The sequence below is a fragment of the Oncorhynchus mykiss genome, chromosome 19 (genome assembly GCF_013265735.2).
Source record: "Oncorhynchus mykiss isolate Arlee chromosome 19, USDA_OmykA_1.1, whole genome shotgun sequence".
In the NCBI taxonomy this organism is placed as follows: domain Eukaryota; kingdom Metazoa; phylum Chordata; class Actinopteri; order Salmoniformes; family Salmonidae; genus Oncorhynchus; species Oncorhynchus mykiss.
In genome coordinates this window covers 53,044,701-53,066,816 of record NC_048583.1, presented here as the reverse complement: position 1 = coordinate 53,066,816, position 22,116 = coordinate 53,044,701, and the positions used below count along the sequence as shown (strand labels likewise).

Here is a 22,116-nt window from a genome sequence, read left to right as displayed (position 1 = left end):
TCACTGATAGTACCAAAGTCCTGTAGTTGAGGTATTCTCCGTTTCAATTAATAAGGCTGATTGAACAGATCAGAACGTTTAGCTTAAATGTTGATAAACTATTATTTCTTCGCATTTTAGGCGCAGCAATATACAGACGGTGTGCTTTTGCAAGAATGTTCCAAAATGCAATTTGTGGGAAAATGCTGTTCTAAAATGTGCACCGGGTGTCATGGATAGAGATGGAAATATCCGTTAGAAATTTTGAAAGAGGGCGGATTTAAATATGCAACTACTATCATGGGTTGCTAAAATGACTATGATAATGCCTTTGGCTGCTAGACAATGAAAGAAAAATCAATAGAATAGGAGAAAGCCTATGAGTCTTTCTACAAATAATTTCCTCCATGTTTCTATGGTGGGGTTTTGTCTATAGGCTACTTTCAAGTAAGGTAAGACATGCCTCATATGAAGTAAAATGTTCAGGTTTCAAACAAATAAGGAATATAAAAATATAGCAATGCCAATGATAGACCCAACCATTTTCTGGTAGATGGAAAGGCTTTCCCAAAAACCTTCTCTATTAAATGTTAACTACCGTAGCTACAAAGTAGCCTACGCCAATCTGTCAGTGACAGTGATTATTTGCATCAATCCGGTAGCCTAGCCATTTATTTTGCAAACTCCATCTCATGTGCTACAGAAACACTGCTAACCAAACAACAGTGCTAGATGCCTACACACTTCAATTAACTACACAAAAAAAAAGATTTTTCCAGATATCAAAAGTGGTCTCCTGTGGTCTCCTCTTGTGTCTGAGCCTTTGAATTGCGACTCTACTTTGTCTCTATACTGACACTTAGCTTGATTGATTGCCTTGCGGAGGGAATAGCTACACTGTTTGCAGTTGGTCATGTTTCCGGTCACCTTGCCCTGGTTAAAAGCAGTGGTTCGTGCGAAACTGAAACTTTCAGTTTGCTGCCATCAATCCACGGTTTCTGGTTTGGGAATGTTTTAATAGTTGCTATGGGTACGACATCGCTGATGCACTTGCTAATAAACCCGCTCACCGAATCAGCGTATTCATCAATGTTGTTGCTTGACGCAATGTGGAACATATCCCAATTATCACATGATCGAAGCAATCTTGAAGTGTGGAATCAAATTGGTCGGACCAGCGTTGAACAGACCTGAGCGCGGGAGTTTCCTGTTTTAGTCTCTGTCTATAGGCAGGGAGCAACAAAATGGAGTCGTGGTCAACATGGATATTATGCTAATTGCCTCAGGTGACAATCATGCTCAAGTCAGAGGCCATATTGTGTAAATGAATAGTTGTCACTTAAATCAATGGTGAATAATTAGTTAAAAGTTATGTCCCTTGTGAAGATAATACCCAAGGTCAGGTTATAACCTCAGTCACAAGATCCAGGGCCTTTTGTTCTAAAGCAAACAGATCACGAAAATTTCGAATCCCACCGTACCTTCTCCACTATGCAATCTGGTTTCAGAGCTGGTCATGGGTGCACCTCTGCCACGCTCAAGGCCCTAAACGATATCATAACCGCCATTGATAAAAGACAGTACTGTGCAGCCGTCTTCATCGACCTGGCCAAGGCTTTCGGCTCTGTCAATCACCACATTCTTATCGGCAGACTCAATAGCCTTTGCTTCTCATGACTGCCTCGCGTGGTTCACCAACTACTTCTCAGACAGAGTTCAGTGTGTCAAATTGGAGGGCCTGTTGTCCGGACCTCTGGCATTCTCTATGGGGGTGCCACAGGGTTCAATTCTCAGGCCAACTTTTTTCTCTGTATGTATGTATGTATGTGTATATATATATATCTCAATGATGTCGCTCTTGCTGCTGATGACTCTCTGATCCTCCTCTACACAGACGACACCATTCTGTATACATCTGGCCCTTCTTTGGACACTGTGCTAACAAACCTCCAAACAAGCTTCAACGCCATACAACACTCCTTCTGTGGCCTCCAACTGCTTTTAAACGCTAATAAAACAAAGTGCATGGTCTTCAACTGATTGCTGCCCGCACCCTTCTGCCCGACTAGCATCACTACTCTGGACGGTGCTGACCTAGAACAAATACCTAGGTGTCTGGTTAGACTGTAAACTCCTTCTAGACTCACATTAAGCATCTCCAATCCAAAATTAAATCTAGAATCGGCTTCCTATTTTGCAACAACGCCTCCTTCACTCATGCTGCCAAACATACCCTCGTAAAACTGACTATCCTACCGATCCTTGACTTCGGCGATGTAATTTACAAATTAGCCCCCAACACTCTACTCAGCAAACTGGATGTGGTCTATCACAGTGCCATCCGTTTTGTCACCAAAGCCCCATATACTACCCACCACTGCGACCTGTATGCTCTCGTTGGCTGGCCCTCACTACATATCCGTCGCCAAACCCACTGGCTCCAAGTCTATGCTAGGTAAAGCCTCACCTTATCTCAGCTCACTGGTCACCATAGCAACACCCACCCGTAGCACGCGCTCCAGCAGGTATATTGCACTGGTCATCCCCAAAGCTAACACTTTCTTTGGCCTCCTTTCCTTCCAGTTCTCTGCTGCCAATGACTGGAACGAATTGCAACCATCTCTGAAGTTTGGAATCTGTACCCTTCCTCTACACATAGCCAATGGAGTGTAGTGCAACTGGGGAACACACGCATTCAAGCACACACACACAGCACAAGGATTCCCCCACTTTATCATGTACATTGATTGTATAAAACATTAGGAACACCTGCTGTTTCCTTGTCATAGACTGACCAGGTGAATTCAGGTGAAAGATATGATCCCTTATTGATGCCACTTGTTAAATTCACTTCAATCAGTGTAGTTGAAGGGGAGGAGACAAGTAAATTAGGGTTTTTAAGACTTGAGACAATTGACACATGGATTGTGTATGTCTGCCATTCAGAGGGTGAATAACAAAAGATTTAAGTGCCTTTGAACGGGGTATGGTAGTAGGTGCCAGGCGCACCGGTTTGAGTGCGTCAAGAAATGCAACGCTGCTGGGTTTTTTACACTCAACAGTTTCCTGTGTGTCAAGAATGGTCGCCAAAAGACATCCAGCCATCTTGACACAACTGTGGGAAGCATTGGAGTGAACATGGGCCAGCATCTCTGTGGAATGCTTTCGACACCTTGTAGAGTCCATGCCCCAACGAATTGAGGCTGTTCTGAGGGCAAAAGGGGGTGCCACTCAATATTAGAAAGGTGATCCTAAAGTTTTGTACACTCTGTGTATGTGAGCTCTAGAATTCTTCAGTACCAGACCATTATGCATATTATAGAGCCACAACACAGGGCAGCATGCTCTTCGATGCATGGGCAGAAAGCCAGGTGTGTGAAGGCTCTTGGTTTTACTGTGCAGTCAATGTTTTTGAATGCCTTTGAATGCCTCCTATGAGACAGTGATCGTTGTAAAATCATCCATGTGATTGTTCTATGAGGCTGGTTCACTGTAAGTATTTCATTCTTCTAAAGAGAACTGAAAACATTCACATTTAATCTAAAGTTAAAATCCCCTGAAACATATTGTGGACAAATACATTCCATTTGGTGGGGTCAGTAATTCCCTTTGATGAGGCTACAACCAGGAGCACAAGGCATTGTAATAAAAGGCCGTTTTACTGATTGTGTTCATGAGCCATCCTCCCCCTCTCTCTCACTTTATTTCTCTCTCTCTCACACACACTTTCCCTCACTCTCTGGTTCTAAATGCTGATTTGCAGATGGACCTAATCACTGCATGTGGTGTAACGCTAGAGTGAATGGGTCAGTCCATTAATCACCCTCCTCCTCCCACCTGCTCTTTAACACTTTAAAGTGGCACTCCAGTCTCCTTTTCACCTCTTTTAACACTGGATTTACTTAAAAGGTACATCTCAATAGGTGGTCTAGGTAAGTCATGACATCACAAGTGGAGGGGTGGGCCTTTCCTCTTTTGTTCTCTATTGCTCCTCAGCAAGGGGGAGGCCGATGACATCACGACTTCCCCTCAGACGAACTCTTTGAATGCCCTACTCCTTGAACTTTGTAGTTGTGTCTAAAAAACACAACTTTACCCTTTGGTATGTGTAGTTTACTGTATTTATACGTAGGATATCACTTTCCAACAGTAAAGTTAAAAAAGTGCTGGAGGATGTCTTAAGTCTGAAAAATACAATTTTAGAACATAAACAAAGATGAAGATTGAAACAAAAAAAATCTGGATTTTTCTCCATCATTCAGAATATATAATTTATAATTTATATAATTTTCCTAGTCATGGCCCGCTTTGTGTGAGGGCTATTGAAGATTGAAAGCCGTGGAATTTTCTCCACCATCCCGATTCAGAATATATCATATTCATAGGCATGGCTTGCTTGGTTGGTTCAATAGCTAATGACGAGAGAAGCCGAACATCCAGTATAAAACTCATTTTACCTAGGTCAAGCAAGTTTGCTTAGCGGTCCTTGTTCGCGCTAGACTTTTTAACCAAAATTATTCCGATTGCGACTTAAGTTATATTCGCAAGCCTTAGATATATAGCTCAAACTTTGAAATGCCTAATAATATATTGTAGATTAACACATTTGAAGTTACACTCAGTCATTTAATTAGCAATGGCTGCTTTCTGCACCCGGAAGTTTTAAAAAAACGTAAAAGGAAAAAAAGCAACATCTGAGAAAAATATATAAAAAAATATTTTTTTGTACAAATATTTAATATTGAACAAAATTATACTGGTAGACATTTAGGACAGGGAATAACTGCATACCATACTCATTCATTTAAATGCGGTAGGTCTATAGCCTGCAGATATTCTCCTTTCCACTAGTGGAATGGGTGTCTTAACTCTTCTCAAAATTAATCAATCACGTGATATTTGCCCCCCCACAATATTGTAGTGTTTTCCTACATGAACGCTGGTCCTGGGTTATATATCTAGCCGTGTCAGCAAATCGTTTTCTATACAATTTGATAAAGGGTTGAAAGCAGCACACATTAAAAAGAAACAGCACAAGCCTAAATTCCCTTTAAGAAAGATCCTATCTCGAGATGGGTTTATAAAATTTCATTTTTATTCATGTTACATAGCTGAAACATAGGGCATTAACATTTCCACGAGGCTTTTGGGAACTACAATCGATGATTAGCAAAAACATAGTGGTCCAAATCTCTAATGACAAATCACTGGACTAACCAAACACCCTTGTTAATTAACACGTGCACAAACCTGCATTGAAAAGTACTAAATTGGACATTTGGACATGGTGTGTATAGCGCATTGGTTCCCATTCCAGTGTACTATTCAATTACATGCATGTAGGAGTATTTATTTTTGTTTTGGTCTTCAGAAAGCCCCCCACTTCTCTTCAACCAGACATGCTTTATTGTGAATGTTGTAACCAGGGGGGAGCGAGGAAAAACATTTTCAGAACCAATGGAAATCACCTGGCTGTGATACTTGGTGCCAGCTCATTGACTGGCCCTCGCTGCAACAAGGAACAATTACACTTGTTCACATTGGATGTCAGCAGCTGTAACCATACAGGATAACCGTGTGGAGGACGTCACAGCAGCTGTAACCATACAGGATAACCGCGTGGAGGACGTCACAGCAGCTGTAACCATACAGGATAACCGCGTGGAGGACGTCAGCAGCTGTAACCATACAGGATAACCGCGTGGAGGACGTCACAGCAGCTGTAACCATACAAGATAACCGCGTGGAGGACGTCACAGCAGCTGTAACCATACAGGATAACCGTGTGGAGGACGTCACAGCAGCTGTAACCATACAAGTTAACCGTGTGGAGGACGTCACAGCAGCTGTAACCATACAGGATAACCGTGTAGAGGACGTCACAGCAGCTGTAACCATACAGGATAACCGTGTGGAGGACGTCACAGCAGCTGTAACCATACAGGATAACCGTGTGGAGGACGTCACAGCAGCTGTAACCATACAGGATAACCGTGTGGAGGACGTCACAGCAGCTGTAACCATACAGGATAACCGTGTGGAGGACGTCACAGCAGCTGTAACCATACAAGATAACCGTGTAGAGGACGTCACAGCAGCTGTAACCATACAAGATAACCGTGTGGAGGACGTCACAGCAGCTGTAACCATATAAGCTAACCGTGTAGAGGACGTCACAGCAGCTGTACCCATACAGGATAACCGTGTGGAGGACGTCACAGCAGCTGTAACCATACAGGATAACCGTGTAGAGGACGTCACAGCAGCTGTAACCATACAAGATAACCGTGTAGAGGACGTCAGCAGCTGTAACCATACAAGATAACCGTGTAGAGGACGTCACAGCAGCTGTAACCATACAAGATGACCGTGTAGAGGACGTCACAGCAGCAGTAACCATACAAGATAACCGTGTGGAGGACGTCAGCAGCAGTAACCATACAAGATAACCGTGTAGAGGACGTCAGCAGCTGTAACCATACAAGATAACCGTGTAGAGGACGTCACAGCAGCTGTAACCATACAAGATGACCGTGTAGAGGACGTCACAGCAGCTGTAACCATACAAGATAACCGTGGAGGACGTCACAGCAGCTGTAACCATACAGGATAACCGTGTGGAGGACGTCAGCAGCTGTAACCATACAGGATAACCGTGTGGAGGATGTCACAGCAGCTGTAACCATACAGGATAACCGTGTGGAAGACGTCAGCAGCTGTAACCATACAGGATAACCGTGTGGAGGATGTCGGCAGCGGTAACCATACAAGATAACCGTGTGGAGGATGTCAGCAGCTGTAACCATACAGGATAACCATGTGGAGAAATAGAGAACAAGCCTATGGAGGGTGAGGGAACAATTCATTGAATTTGCTTAACAAACACCCCTGTTCTAACATCTGAACTCCCCTTGTGTTTTGATGGGACTAAGATTCAGTAGCTCAGCAAAAAGCCCTAGAATGTCTTATTTCTTCCTCTAATTTGGACTAAAACATTGATAAAAAGAAGCTATTAATACTTTTCTAACAGGAGAAACTGCACGTATGGAAGGTCAGGACAAACAAACCATGGAATGGAGGTTTCACCCCCCCCTCAATCAATATTTTTCTTTCTTTTATTTGCACAAAAGCTGCAGCGTGAAAAGTCAAATTATTTTGGAATTTCCACATGCAGCTTTTGTTCAGTAATGGGTTTCATTGCTAAAAGACTTTAAGTGGAGCAATACAGGAATGGAGATGTGTAAAAAGGTTTTTTTTTGAGAGAGAGATGAGTTTCAGTTCTCGTTCTCTCCGGCTTCGCCGGCTTCTCCAGCCTCGCCTTCCTCAGGCGCGTTGTCGGATGTCCATAACTGGAAAGAGACACATTGACGTTAAACACATCTTAGTTTACTTCCTCTACTAACAACTCATTACCCACGCTGACAGTCTTCCTCCAACTATACATTATCATTATTGTACAGTCTTCATATTTAACTAAATTAAACTTGTAACAGTCTAAGCATTGTTTGACTAAAATGAGGAACATGGGGAGAGCAGAGAGGGAAGGGTACTAACTGTCAGGTTGTCTCTGAGCAGCTGCATGATGAGAGTGCTGTCTTTGTAGGACTCCTCGTTCAGTTTGTCCAGCTCTGCAATGGCATCATCAAATGCCTGGAGACACAAAAAGCACACTTATTACACGGCAAGTTTAAAAGAATCGCTGTGCAAAATCCAAGCTACCATCAAGTAAACCCTCTGCTTGTCCAGCACAGATATAAAGTAATGTACTTGAGATCTCCCATTGTAATAACTTTTCCCAGAAGAAACATTATCCGCCCATTCACATACTTGTTAACAATTCAATCAAACACACCACTTAACATTCCCTTTCATTTGTTCTGACATGGAACAAGCAGATAACATCTAACTAAGTCCCCATACTTAAAGCAAACAGGGGAGAGGCGCAGGACTGACCTGTTTGGCCAGTGAGCAGGCTTTCTCTGGAGAGTTGAGGATCTCGTAGAAGAAGACTGAGAAGTTTAGGGCCAGGCCCAGGCGGATGGGATGTGTGGGGTCCATCTCCTTCTTGCTGATGTCAAATGCCTGCTGGTACGCCTCCTGAGAGTGTTCTATGGTAGCTGGGGAAGTAAAAAGATCAGAATGGACTTTATTGGAGGCAATGATACAGTATGGCACCCTATCTGACTTATTTGGATTACAATCAAGTGTAACAATGACAGAAGCCTGATAACCTTGTTAGCTAAATTCACTCTATAGTGATTAAGACACAGGAGAGTGGACTTTGACAGCTAGTGGCTGCTAGGTTGAAGACTACAAATGCAGTATTGGACAATTCTGACTGTGGTACATTCTCAGCAATAAGCAACTCGCAGTTGAGCGGCACATTTATTTCCTTTTTCCTGGACCCATTTGAATTGCACATGCTAATAACAAGCTAATAACAGTCTAAAATAGGGCATAGAGCTCTCTACAGTGGGAGTCTGAGGCCAATAAAGTCAGTAAAACCTGCTTAATGTCATCCTCCCAAAAAAGTATTTTATTCTGTATATTTAAAAATACATATTTTTGTACTGATATCAATCTTGAATATCACTTGGTTACACCTAAAATGTAGGACTATTGCTTGAAAATCGCAGCAAATACTTTTGCTGCATTCAGTTCAATTTCATTGCAATCTCACCTGTTTTGTCATCCCCAGAGGCGACTTCGGCAAGGTATCTATAGTAGTCGCCCTTCATCTTAAGATAGAAGACTTTGCTTTCAGCATTTGTGGAGTTCTCAATTAAATATTTATTCAGCAGTTCCTGTGGGAAGGAAACACAGATGTATAATTTGTTCACACTGCATAAACCTTCCATTTGACAGTCAATGTTTCCTTTAAGTTGTGTTTGTGTATCCCCATTTCAAAATCTTCAAACCTACTGACTGGCTAAAGAAGTTCGCTTATGATTGGCTGAGACAACATCCACCCAAACATGACCATGCGAGTGGAGTTCCCATCATATCCAGAGTTCCTAACCAAAACCCTCCCACACCAGTGGTGGGCAGATAAGTGAAGTCACAGACAACAACTAGCCTCAATCTTTCCATTACAACTGAGATGAAACCAACAAAAACTGGATTAGCAGCAGCATTAGTGACTGTACTGGACCAAGGAGGTGTATCAATAAGGACCACAGGATTCAAAGTTGAATAGAAACAATTGTATAAAGATGTGGTTGAAAAATCCAGGCAGGCAGACACACAGGCACACACACACACACACACATACATACATACATACATATATATATAATGACATCGTGTGATGTCCATACAGCAATGTGCCCACACAAGGGCACGTTATAAGACTGCCGTGGTCACACCGAGTGGAGTGGACAGCCTGGACACCGCTGCATCATTAATCAAGCCTGTTCTGTCCCCACCAAGAGCCTAGCTGTGCATATGGACACGCAGCAATAGGTCAAGTACAAGCAGGGAGGGAGCCAGCATGTTGCACTGCGACAAGTCATTCCAACTTGTCCACAAATAGGCCATCCCTACTGCAGGTTCCAGACCATCTTTTGCCCTAGATTCATCCAGGCTTCTTTCGTACCAACGTCCCTCACTGCTCTGTCTTAGTGGCACAGCGACTCTCGGAAGCAAAACCAACAGCTGAATGCAAGTAGTATCACTTGTAAGCTACATCTTCGATATCACTCACAGGGTCTCCAAAGCACCAATATTTAAACCCAACAGCAGCAGAAACTCCACTATTACTGCAGACCAGTTCCTATGCAACGCACTAAATAGACTGTAGAGGGTACAGGTAAGATAGTAGGTGCCTCACACACGCCATGTGAGATTCAATCCAATGCATGTTTCCTTCTGTAAGGGAAAATTATCAGGTCCTGACATTGAGTTCTGGAACCTTAAATCCCCAGTTAGCTAGCGTGAAGGAGCCTAACCATCCAGTGGCCAACTCATCAGGATCTCGAAGGGCCGGATTGCTGCCTGATTACAGCTTTACTGCTAATCTGTGTCAGTGAGACCAAGGGTTTAAGGTCACCGTAACTGGTTTCAAATACCAGATTAAACAAGTTCACCGCAGATGAGGCTGTCCACCCGGCCCAGCCCCCACCTACTCCAACCACTCCCACCCGGCCTAGCCCCCACCTACTCCAACCACTCCCAACCCCCCCACCTACTCCAACCACTCCCACCCGGCCTAGCCCCCACCTACTCCAACCACTCCCAACCCCCCCCACCTACTCCAACCACTCCCAACCCCCCCCACCTACTCCAACCACTCCCAACCCCCCCCACCTACTCCAACCACTCCCAACCCCCCCCACCTACTCCAACCACTCCCAACCCCCCCCACCTACTCCAACCACTCCCAACCCCCCCCACCTACTCCAACCACTCCCAACCCCCCCCACCTACTCCAACCACTCCCAACCCCCCCCACCTACTCCAACCACTCCCAACCCCCCCACCTACTCCAACCACTCCCAACCCCCCCACCTACTCCAACCACTCCCAACCCCCCCACCTACTCCAACCACTCCCAACCCCCCACCTACTCCAACTACTCCCAACCCCCTACCTACTCCAACCACTCCCAACCCCCCACCTACTCCAACCACTCCCAAACGGCCCAGCCCCCACTTACTCCAACCACTCCCAAACGGCCCAGCCCCCACTTACTCCAACCACTCCCAAACGGCCCAGCCCCCACTTACACCAACTACTCCCAACCGACCTACTTACAGACAGATTAGTCGAGACGACACATGGCACACTCAAAATGTCAAGCATTCCTTCCCATACGTCTCCCTGGCTGCAAATGAGTAGAGGGGAAGCGGCTTGGATTTTCACAATGCGTTCAGTTCACACGGCGCTTCAGTTTCACTCAGACCACAGAGTAGTCTATTACAGGTACCAAACGGAAGGAAACAGGGATGAATTACCTGAACATGTCCAATAAGAAATGCTTGTTCTCGGTTTTCGTTGTAAAACGTTTTGCTACGGTGTGCCTTAATGGATAGGACACAGGCAAGAGCACTGTGCTCCATAAAACCCAGTGCCCCATATCCCCTATGTGGCCATGATATAGGCATAGGCCTACCAAGAGCTGGTGGCGAAATTCTCCAGGGTTTGACAAATTGCAGTATCGCACTCCTCAAACCAATGGATTGCAATTTGCAGCTGTGCTCTTGTGTTGGAGATGAGTGTATCCTGAACATCCGGATAGGCATATTTTTGTGTGATTCTGTCAAGACTACTATGTGAATCTGGCTGGGTTTTCAATTATCTTCACGAAAAATGTGGGCCATCGCCATGACAACCTAAATGGTTTGACTTTGAAAAATGTGTCTTGCCAAGGTTATATCCACATGCGAAGAGACGACCAGCCTGGATGGTTTTGTAATTGGGCCCTGTTCCGTCTTACCTATGGCTGAAACTGGAGCGCTGAAAACAGCCTGCACCATTCTCAGTCAACATTGCTTAAATCAACAATAAGTTAACAGATTCTGACCACGATCGCCTGTAGTCGCTTACAAACTACATTTGCCAACAGATTGAGGTGGTTATTAGGGGCAACTACTCAGCGTGCATGAACTAGTCCTATAAAGTATGACTAGGCCAGGGTTATCATCAGGAAAATGTGGCACCGGACATTTGACCGGCAGCATTTTAAATTGACCTGACCCTTATGGATTGGGTGAGTAACCTAATTAGGGTGTCCACCCACAGTGCTCAGAATGAGAATTTGTACCTTAATCGAAATGTGATTAACAGAACATGCAACTCGAGGTTACAAAGGCACGCGTCCTTCTTACAGAATTTTGATTTGCTCCTTGAAGATGTTACAATAAGTGTCCACATTTACTTTTCCTCAGCCAACATGAGTAAAGAACAGCAACATCACTAGCCTATGTCAATCTATTCCCCATTGTAGAAAAGTACCTATTCTATTGGTCAGCTTGTCGTTCTGTGCAAGAAAGAAACAGCCTATTCCAAACAGACTCTAGGACAATAGATCCCAAATTCATACAACCAGTACATCAAAATAACTTTAAAAAAACAATACTATTTACCAAAACAGTTTATATTTTTCGTAGCTGTCCATTTACCACCACAAACCAATGCTGGCACTAAGACTGCACTCAATGAGCGGTGGTAGGAATGATCACCAATGATGAGAGCCTATAGGGAGGTCGTCAGAGACCTGGCAGTGTGGTGCCAGGACAACCTCCTCTTCCTCAACATTAGCAAGACAAAAGAGCTGGAAACGGAGGGCCGAGCATGCCTCCATTTACGTCGATGTGGCTGTAGTGGACCGGGTCGAAACCAAGTTCCTCTGTGTCCACATCACTAAGGATCTATCATGGTCTAAACACACCACCAGTCGTGAAGAGTGCACAACAACGTCTCTTCCCCTCAGGAGGCTGAAAAGATTTGGCATGGGCCCTCAGATCCTCAAAAAGTGAATACAGCTGCACCCCTTGTATATAAGGGGTGATATCAAGTTATCGTTACTGTGTATCTATTATTACATGTTTGACTTTTCTATTATTGAACTATTTTCTTTCTCTCTGTATTGATGGGAAATTAGCATTTCACCGTTTGTCCACACGTTGTTTTACGAAGCATGTGACAAATAAAATGTTATTTGGATTTAAGTTCATTTGCCTCGTAATATGAAGTAAAAAGTTAAGGTTTCACACAATTAAGTACATGTTTTCAAAATGCATACTGCCTCCAGCTTACAATGCAAAGTGGTGTGTGAAACACTGAAGCCTGCATACCGTTGCCTAAGCATTTGAATGCCGAATGGGAAGCGCACTTCAATTACCAGTTGAGAAATAGTATTTCTTAAATCGTGGCCTTAACTGTTGTTAAACCCAAGATTGCATTTAGAATTATTTGCGCAATGATTGGGCATATAAAAGCACGTTTCACTCTAGCAGCAACAGGAGTTGTGGCAGCAGCACTCGCTTGTCTGACAGGTTTTACACTCAAACTAGGCTCTGTATCTGTCTACTGTGAGCACGTGTGGTAAATAATCATAATGACTAACGAAAATATGCACATTTTAATTTCACTAATTATGCAAAGTAACCTATAGACCGATAAGCATGACCGGTCTAATGAGTTTCCATCGATGTATAGGCTGAAAAGTATTATTTTGCAATGGGATTTATTTATTCTACTGCCCGATACCCAGTTTATTTATTGGCTTTTCATTTATTCATTTTTGTCCAAAAGCCAGCGGCTAACGGAAAGCCTGGTTAGGGTTGGACGATATGGTTTAAAAATCATATCACTATTATTTCTAATTTATGGGCAATTCAAATATATAAATATACACATACATACAGTGGGGCAAAAAAGTATTTAGTCAGCCACCAATTGTGCAAGTTCTCCCACTTAAAAAGATGAGGCCTGTAATTTATCATAGGTACACTTCAACTATGACAGACAAAATTAGAAGAAAAAAAATCCAGAAGATCACATTGTAGGATTTTTTATGAATTTGCAAATTATGGTGGAAAATAAGTATTTGGTCAATAAACAAATTTCTCAATACTTTGTCATTGCCAACAAAGGGTATATAACAGAGGTCAAACGTTTTCTGTAAGTTTTCACACACTGTTGCTGGTATTTTGGCCCATTCCTCCATGCAGATCTCCTCTAGAGCAGTGATGTTTTGGGGCTGTTGCTGGGCAACATGGACTTCCAACTCCCTCCAAAGATTTTCTATGGAGTTGAGATCTGGAGACTGGCTAGGCCACTCCAGGAACTTCAAATGCTTCTTACGAAGCCACTCCATTGCACGGGCGGTGTGTTTGGGATCATTGTCATGCTGAAAGACCCAGCCACGTTTCATCTTCAATGCCCGTGCTGATGGAAGGTTTTCACTCAAAATCTCACGATACATGGCCCCATTCATTCTTTCCTTTACACGGATCAGTCGTCCTGGTCCCTTTGCAGAAAAACAGCCCCAAAGCATGACGTTTCCACCCCAATGCTTCACAGTAGGTATGGTGTTCTTTGGATGCAACTCAGCATTCTTTGTCCTCCAAACACGACGAGTTGAGTTTTTACCAAAAAGTTATATTTTGGTTTCATCTGACATTCTCCCAATCTTCTTCTGGATCATCCAAATGCTCTCTAGCAAACTTCAGACGGGCCTGGACATGTACTGGCTTAAGCAGGGGGACACCTCTGGCACTGCAGGATTTGAATCCCTGGCGGCGTAGTGTGTTACTGATGGTAGGCTTTGTTACTTTGGTCTCAGCTCTCTGCAGGTCATTCACTAGGTGTCCCCGTGTGGTTCTGGGATTTTTGCTCACCGTTCTTGTGATCATTTTGACCCCACGGGGTGAGATCTTGCGTGGAGCCCCAGATCGAGGGAGATTATCAGTGGTCTTGTATGTCTTCCATTTCCTAATAATTGCTCCCACAGTTGATTTCTTCAAACCAAGCTGCCTACCTATTGCAGATTCAGTCTTCCCAGCCTGGTGCAGGTCTACAATTTTGTTTCTGGTGTCCTTTGATAGCTCTTTGGTCTTGGCAATAGTGGAGTTTGGAGTGTGACTGTTTGAGGTTGTGGACAGGTGTCTTTTATACTGATAACAAGTTCAAACAGGTGCCATTAATACAGGTAACGAGTGGAGGACAGAGGAGCATCTTAAAGAAGTTACAGGTCTGTGAGAGCCAGAAATCTTGCTTGTTTGTAGGTGACCAAATACTTATTTTCCACCATAATTTGCAAATAAAAACTCATTTTGTCTGTCTTAGTTGAAGTGTATCTATGATGAACATTACAGACCTCTCATCTTTTTAAGTGGGAGAACTTGCACAATTGGTGGCTGACTACTTTTTTGCCCCACTGTATACAGTACCAGTCAAAAGTTGGGACATACCTACTCATTCAAGGGTTTTGATTTTTACCATTTTCTACATTGTACAATAGTGAAGACATCAAAACTATGAAATAACACACATGGAATCATGTAGTAACCAAAAATGTGCTACACAAATGAACATTTTATATTTCACATTCTTCAAAAGTAGCCACCCTTTGCCTTGACAGCTTTCACACCTTTGGCATTCACTCAACCAGCTTAATCTGGAACGCTTTTCCAACAGTCTTGAAGGAGTTCCCACATATGCTGAGCACCTGTTGGCTGCTTTTCCCACTCTGCGGCATGTATTCATGCATGTATACACTTTAAAAAAATAAAAAATAATGTTCTCTAAATAAGTTGTACAATTAAAAAGGTCAAATACACTGCAATTCAAACTGTCAGAAATAATCAAATGAATTCAGCGCTCGTGAAATTATACCAAAGCTAAATATAAAAGTCTCCCACAACCATAAGACCCACTTAAGGTAATTATTTTTACAAAATAATTTTATGTGCTTTTTCTGCAATAATCACTGTCTTGGCTTTCTAGTTGGTCTATGAAAATGCCCTTGTTACAAATTTAACCAGAACTATGCATAATGCACATTCACTAATGACAAACTTATTTAAACAGGCATTATAGAAAATGAAAACAGATCTCAAACCATTTCTCAAGCACAAGCCCACATGCTAGTGAGTATCCAGCGAATCTGGACAGGAATCTTTATATAGTTCAAGTTGAGCAAACATGGATCTATTAGCCAGCTAACAAGGAAGAAAAGTTTAAATGTTATGAACACACCCTTTTGTCCGTCTCCAACAGTTTGAACAGCATGCTAGCCTGTCCACATGTTGAAATCAAGTGGCCTACCTTATTTCTCAGAATGAGAAAGAGTTGCAAATTCCTTCTATAAGTTGTATTTTATGCTTATTGTACATTTATAAAATCTCACACTAGACAACTAGTATAACGCCGCGTGACAAACTGAGCATTTATTTTCCAGAATCAATGTTCATTGACACTCTTGTTTTCGTAGTGTCTGCTCTGCTCTCAATGTGAGCAGTTGAGACATAAAAAGGGTATTGTTAGAAAAGGTAACTTCTCTATTAGAGATAATAATAGATAGTAAAATGTCTCTGATTCTGTTGGCCCAAACCTCAAATGCAAATAGTGAGTTTGAAACTGCTTGTCAGAGAGGAAGTGATCTCTCATCTTTGTTGTGTGAGTGGCAGGGGCCTGGTGTGTATGTAAACAGAGAGGAAGAGGTGAAGCCCAATGCATTTCTATTGACTTATTTTGGACCTAAGCTTGTCGCCTGCCTTCCCACCTTTGGGACAAAAACTTCAATTTCTAGGGGCGGAGACATGTGCATCTCGTCATTATACACAGATCTCAATTATAAATGGGAAGGTGCACAGAGCACAGAAGGAGCGAAGGAGATGAGACCAAAATAACAACATGAGAACAAGTAGACAAACAATTTGTTTTTTTTATAGAATAACATATTTCTGCAATCTAGGCATTTGGAATATTGCACAAAATCTCATTTGAATTAATTTGATATATCACCCAGCCATAACCCTGGTCTTGACCAACACAGTGCAAGCAGACAGAGTGGGTAAGGCCACAGCAGAGGGCAGCACAGTGTCTGCATGGCTGTGGGCAGCAGAGGAGAGACGGTCCACCACGTCCCTGTCCAGTCTGGCATGATGTCACCTTAGTGGAAAGTGAGTATCACATTATCCAGTCGTCTAGGCCACCAGGCTCACTTCAGCCCAGTGCAGACCAAGCCTGTCAGCTGAAAGTAGACATAGGAATCCCATCCCATAGTGGTTACTTGCATCAGTAGCCAGCCGCTGAGCAGAGGAAACGAGTTGGGGCAAGAGGCGTGAAACACCTTTCTAGGCCGACTCCACCACACCCTCAGTCAACACCGGCAAGCGGCTGAGTCAACCTAGAAGGGTGTGTTTCTCACACACACACACACACACACACACGACAGTGGCGTGTGAAAATAAGTGGGGTAGCTGTAAGGTGTGGTCTGAAAGCGTGACCATCTGTACAGTTTACAACATGACTCATACAGGAAAGGAGAGGGCAGTAATTCAACCTGAAGTACACCAACCATATCCTACAGTTAACTGCTTATCAGTTATGCCTAGCTACATATGTAGGATTATCCATTGTTTGCTTGCTCCCATGTATAGAGAACCACTATGCATATATGCCACCCAATCTCTGTTGGTGTCCACTCAGATTAGTCAAAGTAAACGACTTCAACCCAATTAGAATGGCAGCGGCAATGGAATGCGGTTTCATAGTTTTGAATATCTCCCTGGCTAGACATTCTAACAGAGAATGGATCCTTCGTCACTCTGCTGCCTTCATATAAAAAATTAAATTAAAAAAATAAGTATAGACGTATGACCTTTCATTGTCGTAGCCATAACCGCTAATATGTATAGATAACTGCTGGATTGTGCTCCAGTGTGCTTACAAATGCAGCCCACCTCACCAAACCCCCCACATCCCAGACCTTGTGTCTAAAGTCAGAGGCTCAGGGAAATGCTCAACCTCCCAGCTAATCCGGCAGAGATCCTCACTTAATCCACCATCAAGACCAAATAGGAAAAAAAAACAGACAGAGCTATTCACTTGTAAAGCCTTGGATTTAGCTGAAAACAATTGTCCCAAAGGAAACAATAACAGATGTAGAAAGTTGTTAGAAAGTTCAAGTCAATAAAAGTCAAATAATTTTACTAAAAACGAATAAAAAAAAATATATTTTCCTGCATGTTTCATGTTTAATAAATCACCGAGCGCCATAGCAATTTGGAGCATCAAATGGGTAGCTAGTTAGGTTAGTGGGGTTGAGAGACGTAGCCTATTGAGCAAACTGGCTATGAACTTCTTCACTTGGCTAGCTTCATTACAACTCATGTGTCAAATGAGACTGATTATGAAAACAGGAGGACACACTCCTCGTTTCAGGCCTGTAACAGCATGGCTCTCGAACAGCCACCACTGGTGCTCTGCCAGAGCCTACCTCTCAGATTCTGACACACCTTGCTTTGCAGACACACTGGATTGTGACCTTTGTCAGTATGCGCCGTCACGTGGTTAAATCCCATTGTTCATTGTGACAGAATCCCAACAGGAAGGAACCGGGTAAGGGGGTGAAAATACAATACTTCCTTCTCATCAGGAGGCCAGGGGAGATACCCTTTTTAGACTGGAGGAACTCATTGAGGAAACCTGGGCCATGACATTTGACCCATAGTGCATTGAAACAATCTAATGTTAGTCTCTATTTTACAGTAATAGAAATGGGATGTGTGGTCTACTAAATGTTTCAAAATAAATTAATGGTTGGAACTTGGAAACACTCACTGCTGATAATGAGACCAGAGTTGGGGTCACTTCCATTAATTAATTAAAAAGTCCACAGAAAAAATGCCTACATGTGCAATTCTACCTGAATTGAGAGAATTAAACCCAATCATGGTAGACTGGTCAAACACGTGAGAGGAAAAGTTGAATAGCTATGCTTTTGTGAAGAAATGGACATCTTTCATCATACAGAATGTATTGTTCACTGTTCAGAGAAGGCATTGCTCTTAATTTTAAAAGACTCCCTTTTCTAAAGGCACATTTATCCAGACATCATAGAGACAAGAATCCTGTAGTACTAGGGCTGGGTGAATTACTGATGCCTCGTGCTTTGCACTGATGCACTCAAATATGCCCCTGGAGGAGCATGAGGTGTGCAGTCCAAAGACCCAACAACAAAACACTTCCCAGACCTAGTGAGACATGACTAATCTACTCCCTACAATATGGACTAGAATGACTGAAATTATATTTCAAATGAGCTATAAGTTTGTTGTCCATGTAATTTACTTTACATCCAAATAAATTGCCTCATATAATGATACAATACAAATCTGACCAATTGTCTGACCAGTGACCACACTTTCCCAGTAGCAAGCTGTGAGAGGCAGTGAGAGCGAGAAACAGGTGTAGTCAATATCCCGGGTCAGGGTTTCCCAAACTGTTTTTTTTTACCAGGTAAGTTGACTGAGACACATTTCCACTTACAGCAACAACCTGGGGAATAGTTACAGGGGTGAGGAAGGGGGATGAAAGAGCCAATTGGAAGCTGGGGATGTTTAGATGGCCATGATGGTATGAGGGCCGGATTGGGAATTTAGCCAGAACAGAGGTTAACGCCCCTACTTATTATTTGAGTCAGCTGTATAGTGCTTGGGCAAAAAACAAACATTCACCCTGGGGGGCAGCACCAAGTTTGGGAAACCATGTCTTAGGCTACCATACATTAAAATCCACGCCCATTTGATACAGTCAACATTTCCATTCAAATGAAGCTCTACTAGTACTACATACCAGTACATCGTTGCAGATATCTCTCAGCTCGCCCTCCACCTTCTCCCGGTATTCGTTGACCATTGCGAGCTTCTTGTCGCTTCCCTCCGTCTTCTGTCCGATGCTGGAGATGACCCTCCATGCCGACCGCCGTGCTCCGACCACGTTCTTGTATGCGACAGATAGCAGGTTCCTCTCCTCGTTTGACAGCTCGCCCCCCTGTTCCGTTACCTCCTTCATCGAGGCGGCCATGTCATCGTAGCGCTCGGCTTGCTCCGCCAACTTGGCCTTCTGAATAAGCTCCGCTTTATCCATTGTTTATTCTTTAGTGTGTAACCTTAGCTTGATTCGTCACGGACGGGTTAAAAACAATAGGAGTCCAGGAATGCAAGAGGGACTTGAAGATGGCGCTAAACGATAGAGAGTAGCGGATGCTGCGCAGTATTCCACCAAAAACCTGCAAATGTAAAACAGAAGGTTAATGTCACCAAGTCATTTTATTATAGAATACAGAATGTGACCAGAATGTACTGTACCTAGAACCAACATATTATACACTGCAGCCTTTAGAAAATAACCAGATACAGTAGTAATCCAGCTCGCAGAGGTTGTTACACGCGCTGGCAACATACGGATGGTGTGCGCGCGTCCTGCGTGCGTTGACGTGGTATCTGTCAAATTCGATGGGTCGCTAGCTAGTGGAAACGTAACTAGCTTACGCAGAAAGACTCGATGTACTTAGCTTTCTAGTTATCTATAAACTAACCAGTGGTCACGGTTGCTGACTAACGTTAGTCTTACACTAGAGATAATCAGTTAACAAGCTAACTTACATCCCTGCTAGGTGGACATTTATTTACCACACAAACGATGCATCGGTCTTGCTACGGCCAAACAAGTCAGCGGAGCAAATTAGCCAACAACTAGCCATATAATTAACGTTAGTTAACTAACCACCTACGGTAACGTTAGCACACATATTTAACGTTAGTGTAGCTAAAAGCTACTGTAGTTAGCTACTAGCGTTGGGCCACTCCTTTCATTGAGAATGGATTGCTACAAAATAACATTACCATGCCATAAGCTTGACTACAACAGAACAATAATTTACAAATAGAAAACAAAAAATATTTTTGAACTGACTTCTGAATATTCTAACCTTCTAAGGTCCCGATTTGTTCCTCCGAATTGATCCGCTGTGAGATTGGTATGAAGCAGAGCAAAAAACAGCAGCCTTGAAATTCAACCAGACATGCTAGATGGAGCAGCTCTATGTGAGAATGATTCTCCAATCACAAATATACTTTTCTTCCTGTCAACAATCATTTCTAGTAATATTAGCCAGTAGCTATTTAGCGCGGGGAAAGGGGGAGGGAGTTCAGAAATGGGTTCGACTGGCGTGTAGGCTGCGGCTGGGGCCACGGGGTTTCCTCCAATTAGAGCAAGGGAGAAGACGTCACCATTGCCATGGTTATCCTCCATTCCTACCCCCTTTCACAAGTTGTAGCAGCATCAGGGAGGCCCGAGGCGGGCGTGGCACCCACTCATTATAGTGACCGAGATATTCCTATTTTCTCCTCTTGATACCCCTTTCCTTTTCCTAAGGTTTCCTTTTGTGCGTGATCAGCCATCCAACCTTGACCAGATGACCTCTGCTTAGTGCTCACTTAGTGCTCACTTTAATAATATTTTCACTACACAGAACACATTATGCTGGTGATAGGGCACACAGACAGCATGTAGTTTAATTAAAATCTTTGTTACATAGGCCAGAGTATATCAACTATTAATTTGCCTTTAACAATAATGTTTGTACCATGTTTTGTGCTGCTACCATGTTGTGTTGCCACCATGTTGTTGTCATGTTGTGTTGCTGCCTTGCTATGTTGTTGTCTTAGGTCTATCTTTATGTAGTGTTGTGTTGTCTTTCTTGTTGTGATGTGTGTTTTGTCCTATATTTATATATATTTTATTTTATTTGTAATCCCCCGTCCTCACAGGAGGCCATTTGCCTTTTGGTAGGCCGTCATTGTAAATAAGATTTTGTTCTTAACTGACTTGTCTAGTTAAATAAAGGTTAAATAAAAAATTAATTAAATTAACTCAATATTTAATTTCACCCATGGGGAAATGTCCCTGAATCTTGATGGTGATAATTGTTATTCCTTGGATGATCAACTGGCTGGGTCCTCGGCAACCCTTGTGTTCATGTTGTTTCCCAGCCATGACACATTGTAGCCCCTAGGTGAAAAGAAGACATCTGCGTCATAATTTGCTGTGATTGCGTAATACTGTGTGGCTTGGTTTGTAAAAATAGCATCACAATTGCAAAAGAGGTCTGCCGATGGGCAAGCAGGACTCAGTGCCCTAACTCCCTCTTATCTCTGGGGTCACATCTCTAGGTCACATGGGAGATCCACCTGTCTACTCAAGTCCTACATCTAGATGCATTCTGATAGCAGATGTCCACAGCTGGATATGCTATTGATAAATATTTCACCCGAGACCAGCTGAACAGGGGGTGTAATCGGGAGGATCCGTTTTCAAATTCAGACCTCATCCTGTGATTTATATTGGTCATGTGTTCTTTCCGTGAGGTCGGAGATCAACTGATATTCTCTCTATCTAAAGCTTATCTTCACAACTAATTCCATCGCTGTTTACTCAGAAATATAATCAGAATTAGTTTTCCATTGCGACCACTTTCAGCAGCCATTGTGTATGTCTCCGTTGAGTCTGTCTGCCCTGTGGTTTTATTGTCAGATAATTGGCAGGATGCATTAGCTGGACTGAAAGGCTCACAGTCTCTCAGGAGGGTCCTGAATGCTCTCACACAGCGTCATGGGAACAGCT

General features: G+C 43.1%; 1 protein-coding gene across 3 annotated transcripts; it reads right to left on the bottom strand.

Annotated features, from left to right (window-relative positions):
• Positions 1–5,052: 5,052 nt before the first annotated feature.
• LOC110498109 (14-3-3 protein zeta) lies at positions 5,053–20,572 on the bottom strand. 3 transcript variants are annotated; one of them, XM_021574699.2, is made up of 6 exons: positions 20,423–20,572; positions 19,285–19,720; positions 8,660–8,783; positions 7,933–8,096; positions 7,534–7,629; positions 5,053–7,328 (listed from the first exon to the last, which is right to left on the bottom strand). In XM_021574699.2, the coding sequence occupies exons 2-6, from the start codon at positions 19,576–19,578 to the stop codon at positions 7,254–7,256; spliced, it is 753 nt and encodes a 250-aa protein (XP_021430374.1). In that variant the 5' UTR covers positions 19,579–19,720; positions 20,423–20,572; the 3' UTR covers positions 5,053–7,253. The 3 variants fall into 3 exon arrangements, with proteins under 3 accessions (XP_021430374.1, XP_021430375.1, XP_021430376.1); XM_021574700.2 differs by having other exon boundaries at positions 5,055–7,328; positions 20,407–20,556; XM_021574701.2 differs by lacking the exon at positions 20,423–20,572 and adding an exon at positions 19,800–19,820 and having other exon boundaries at positions 5,055–7,328.
• Positions 20,573–22,116: the final 1,544 nt, after the last annotated feature.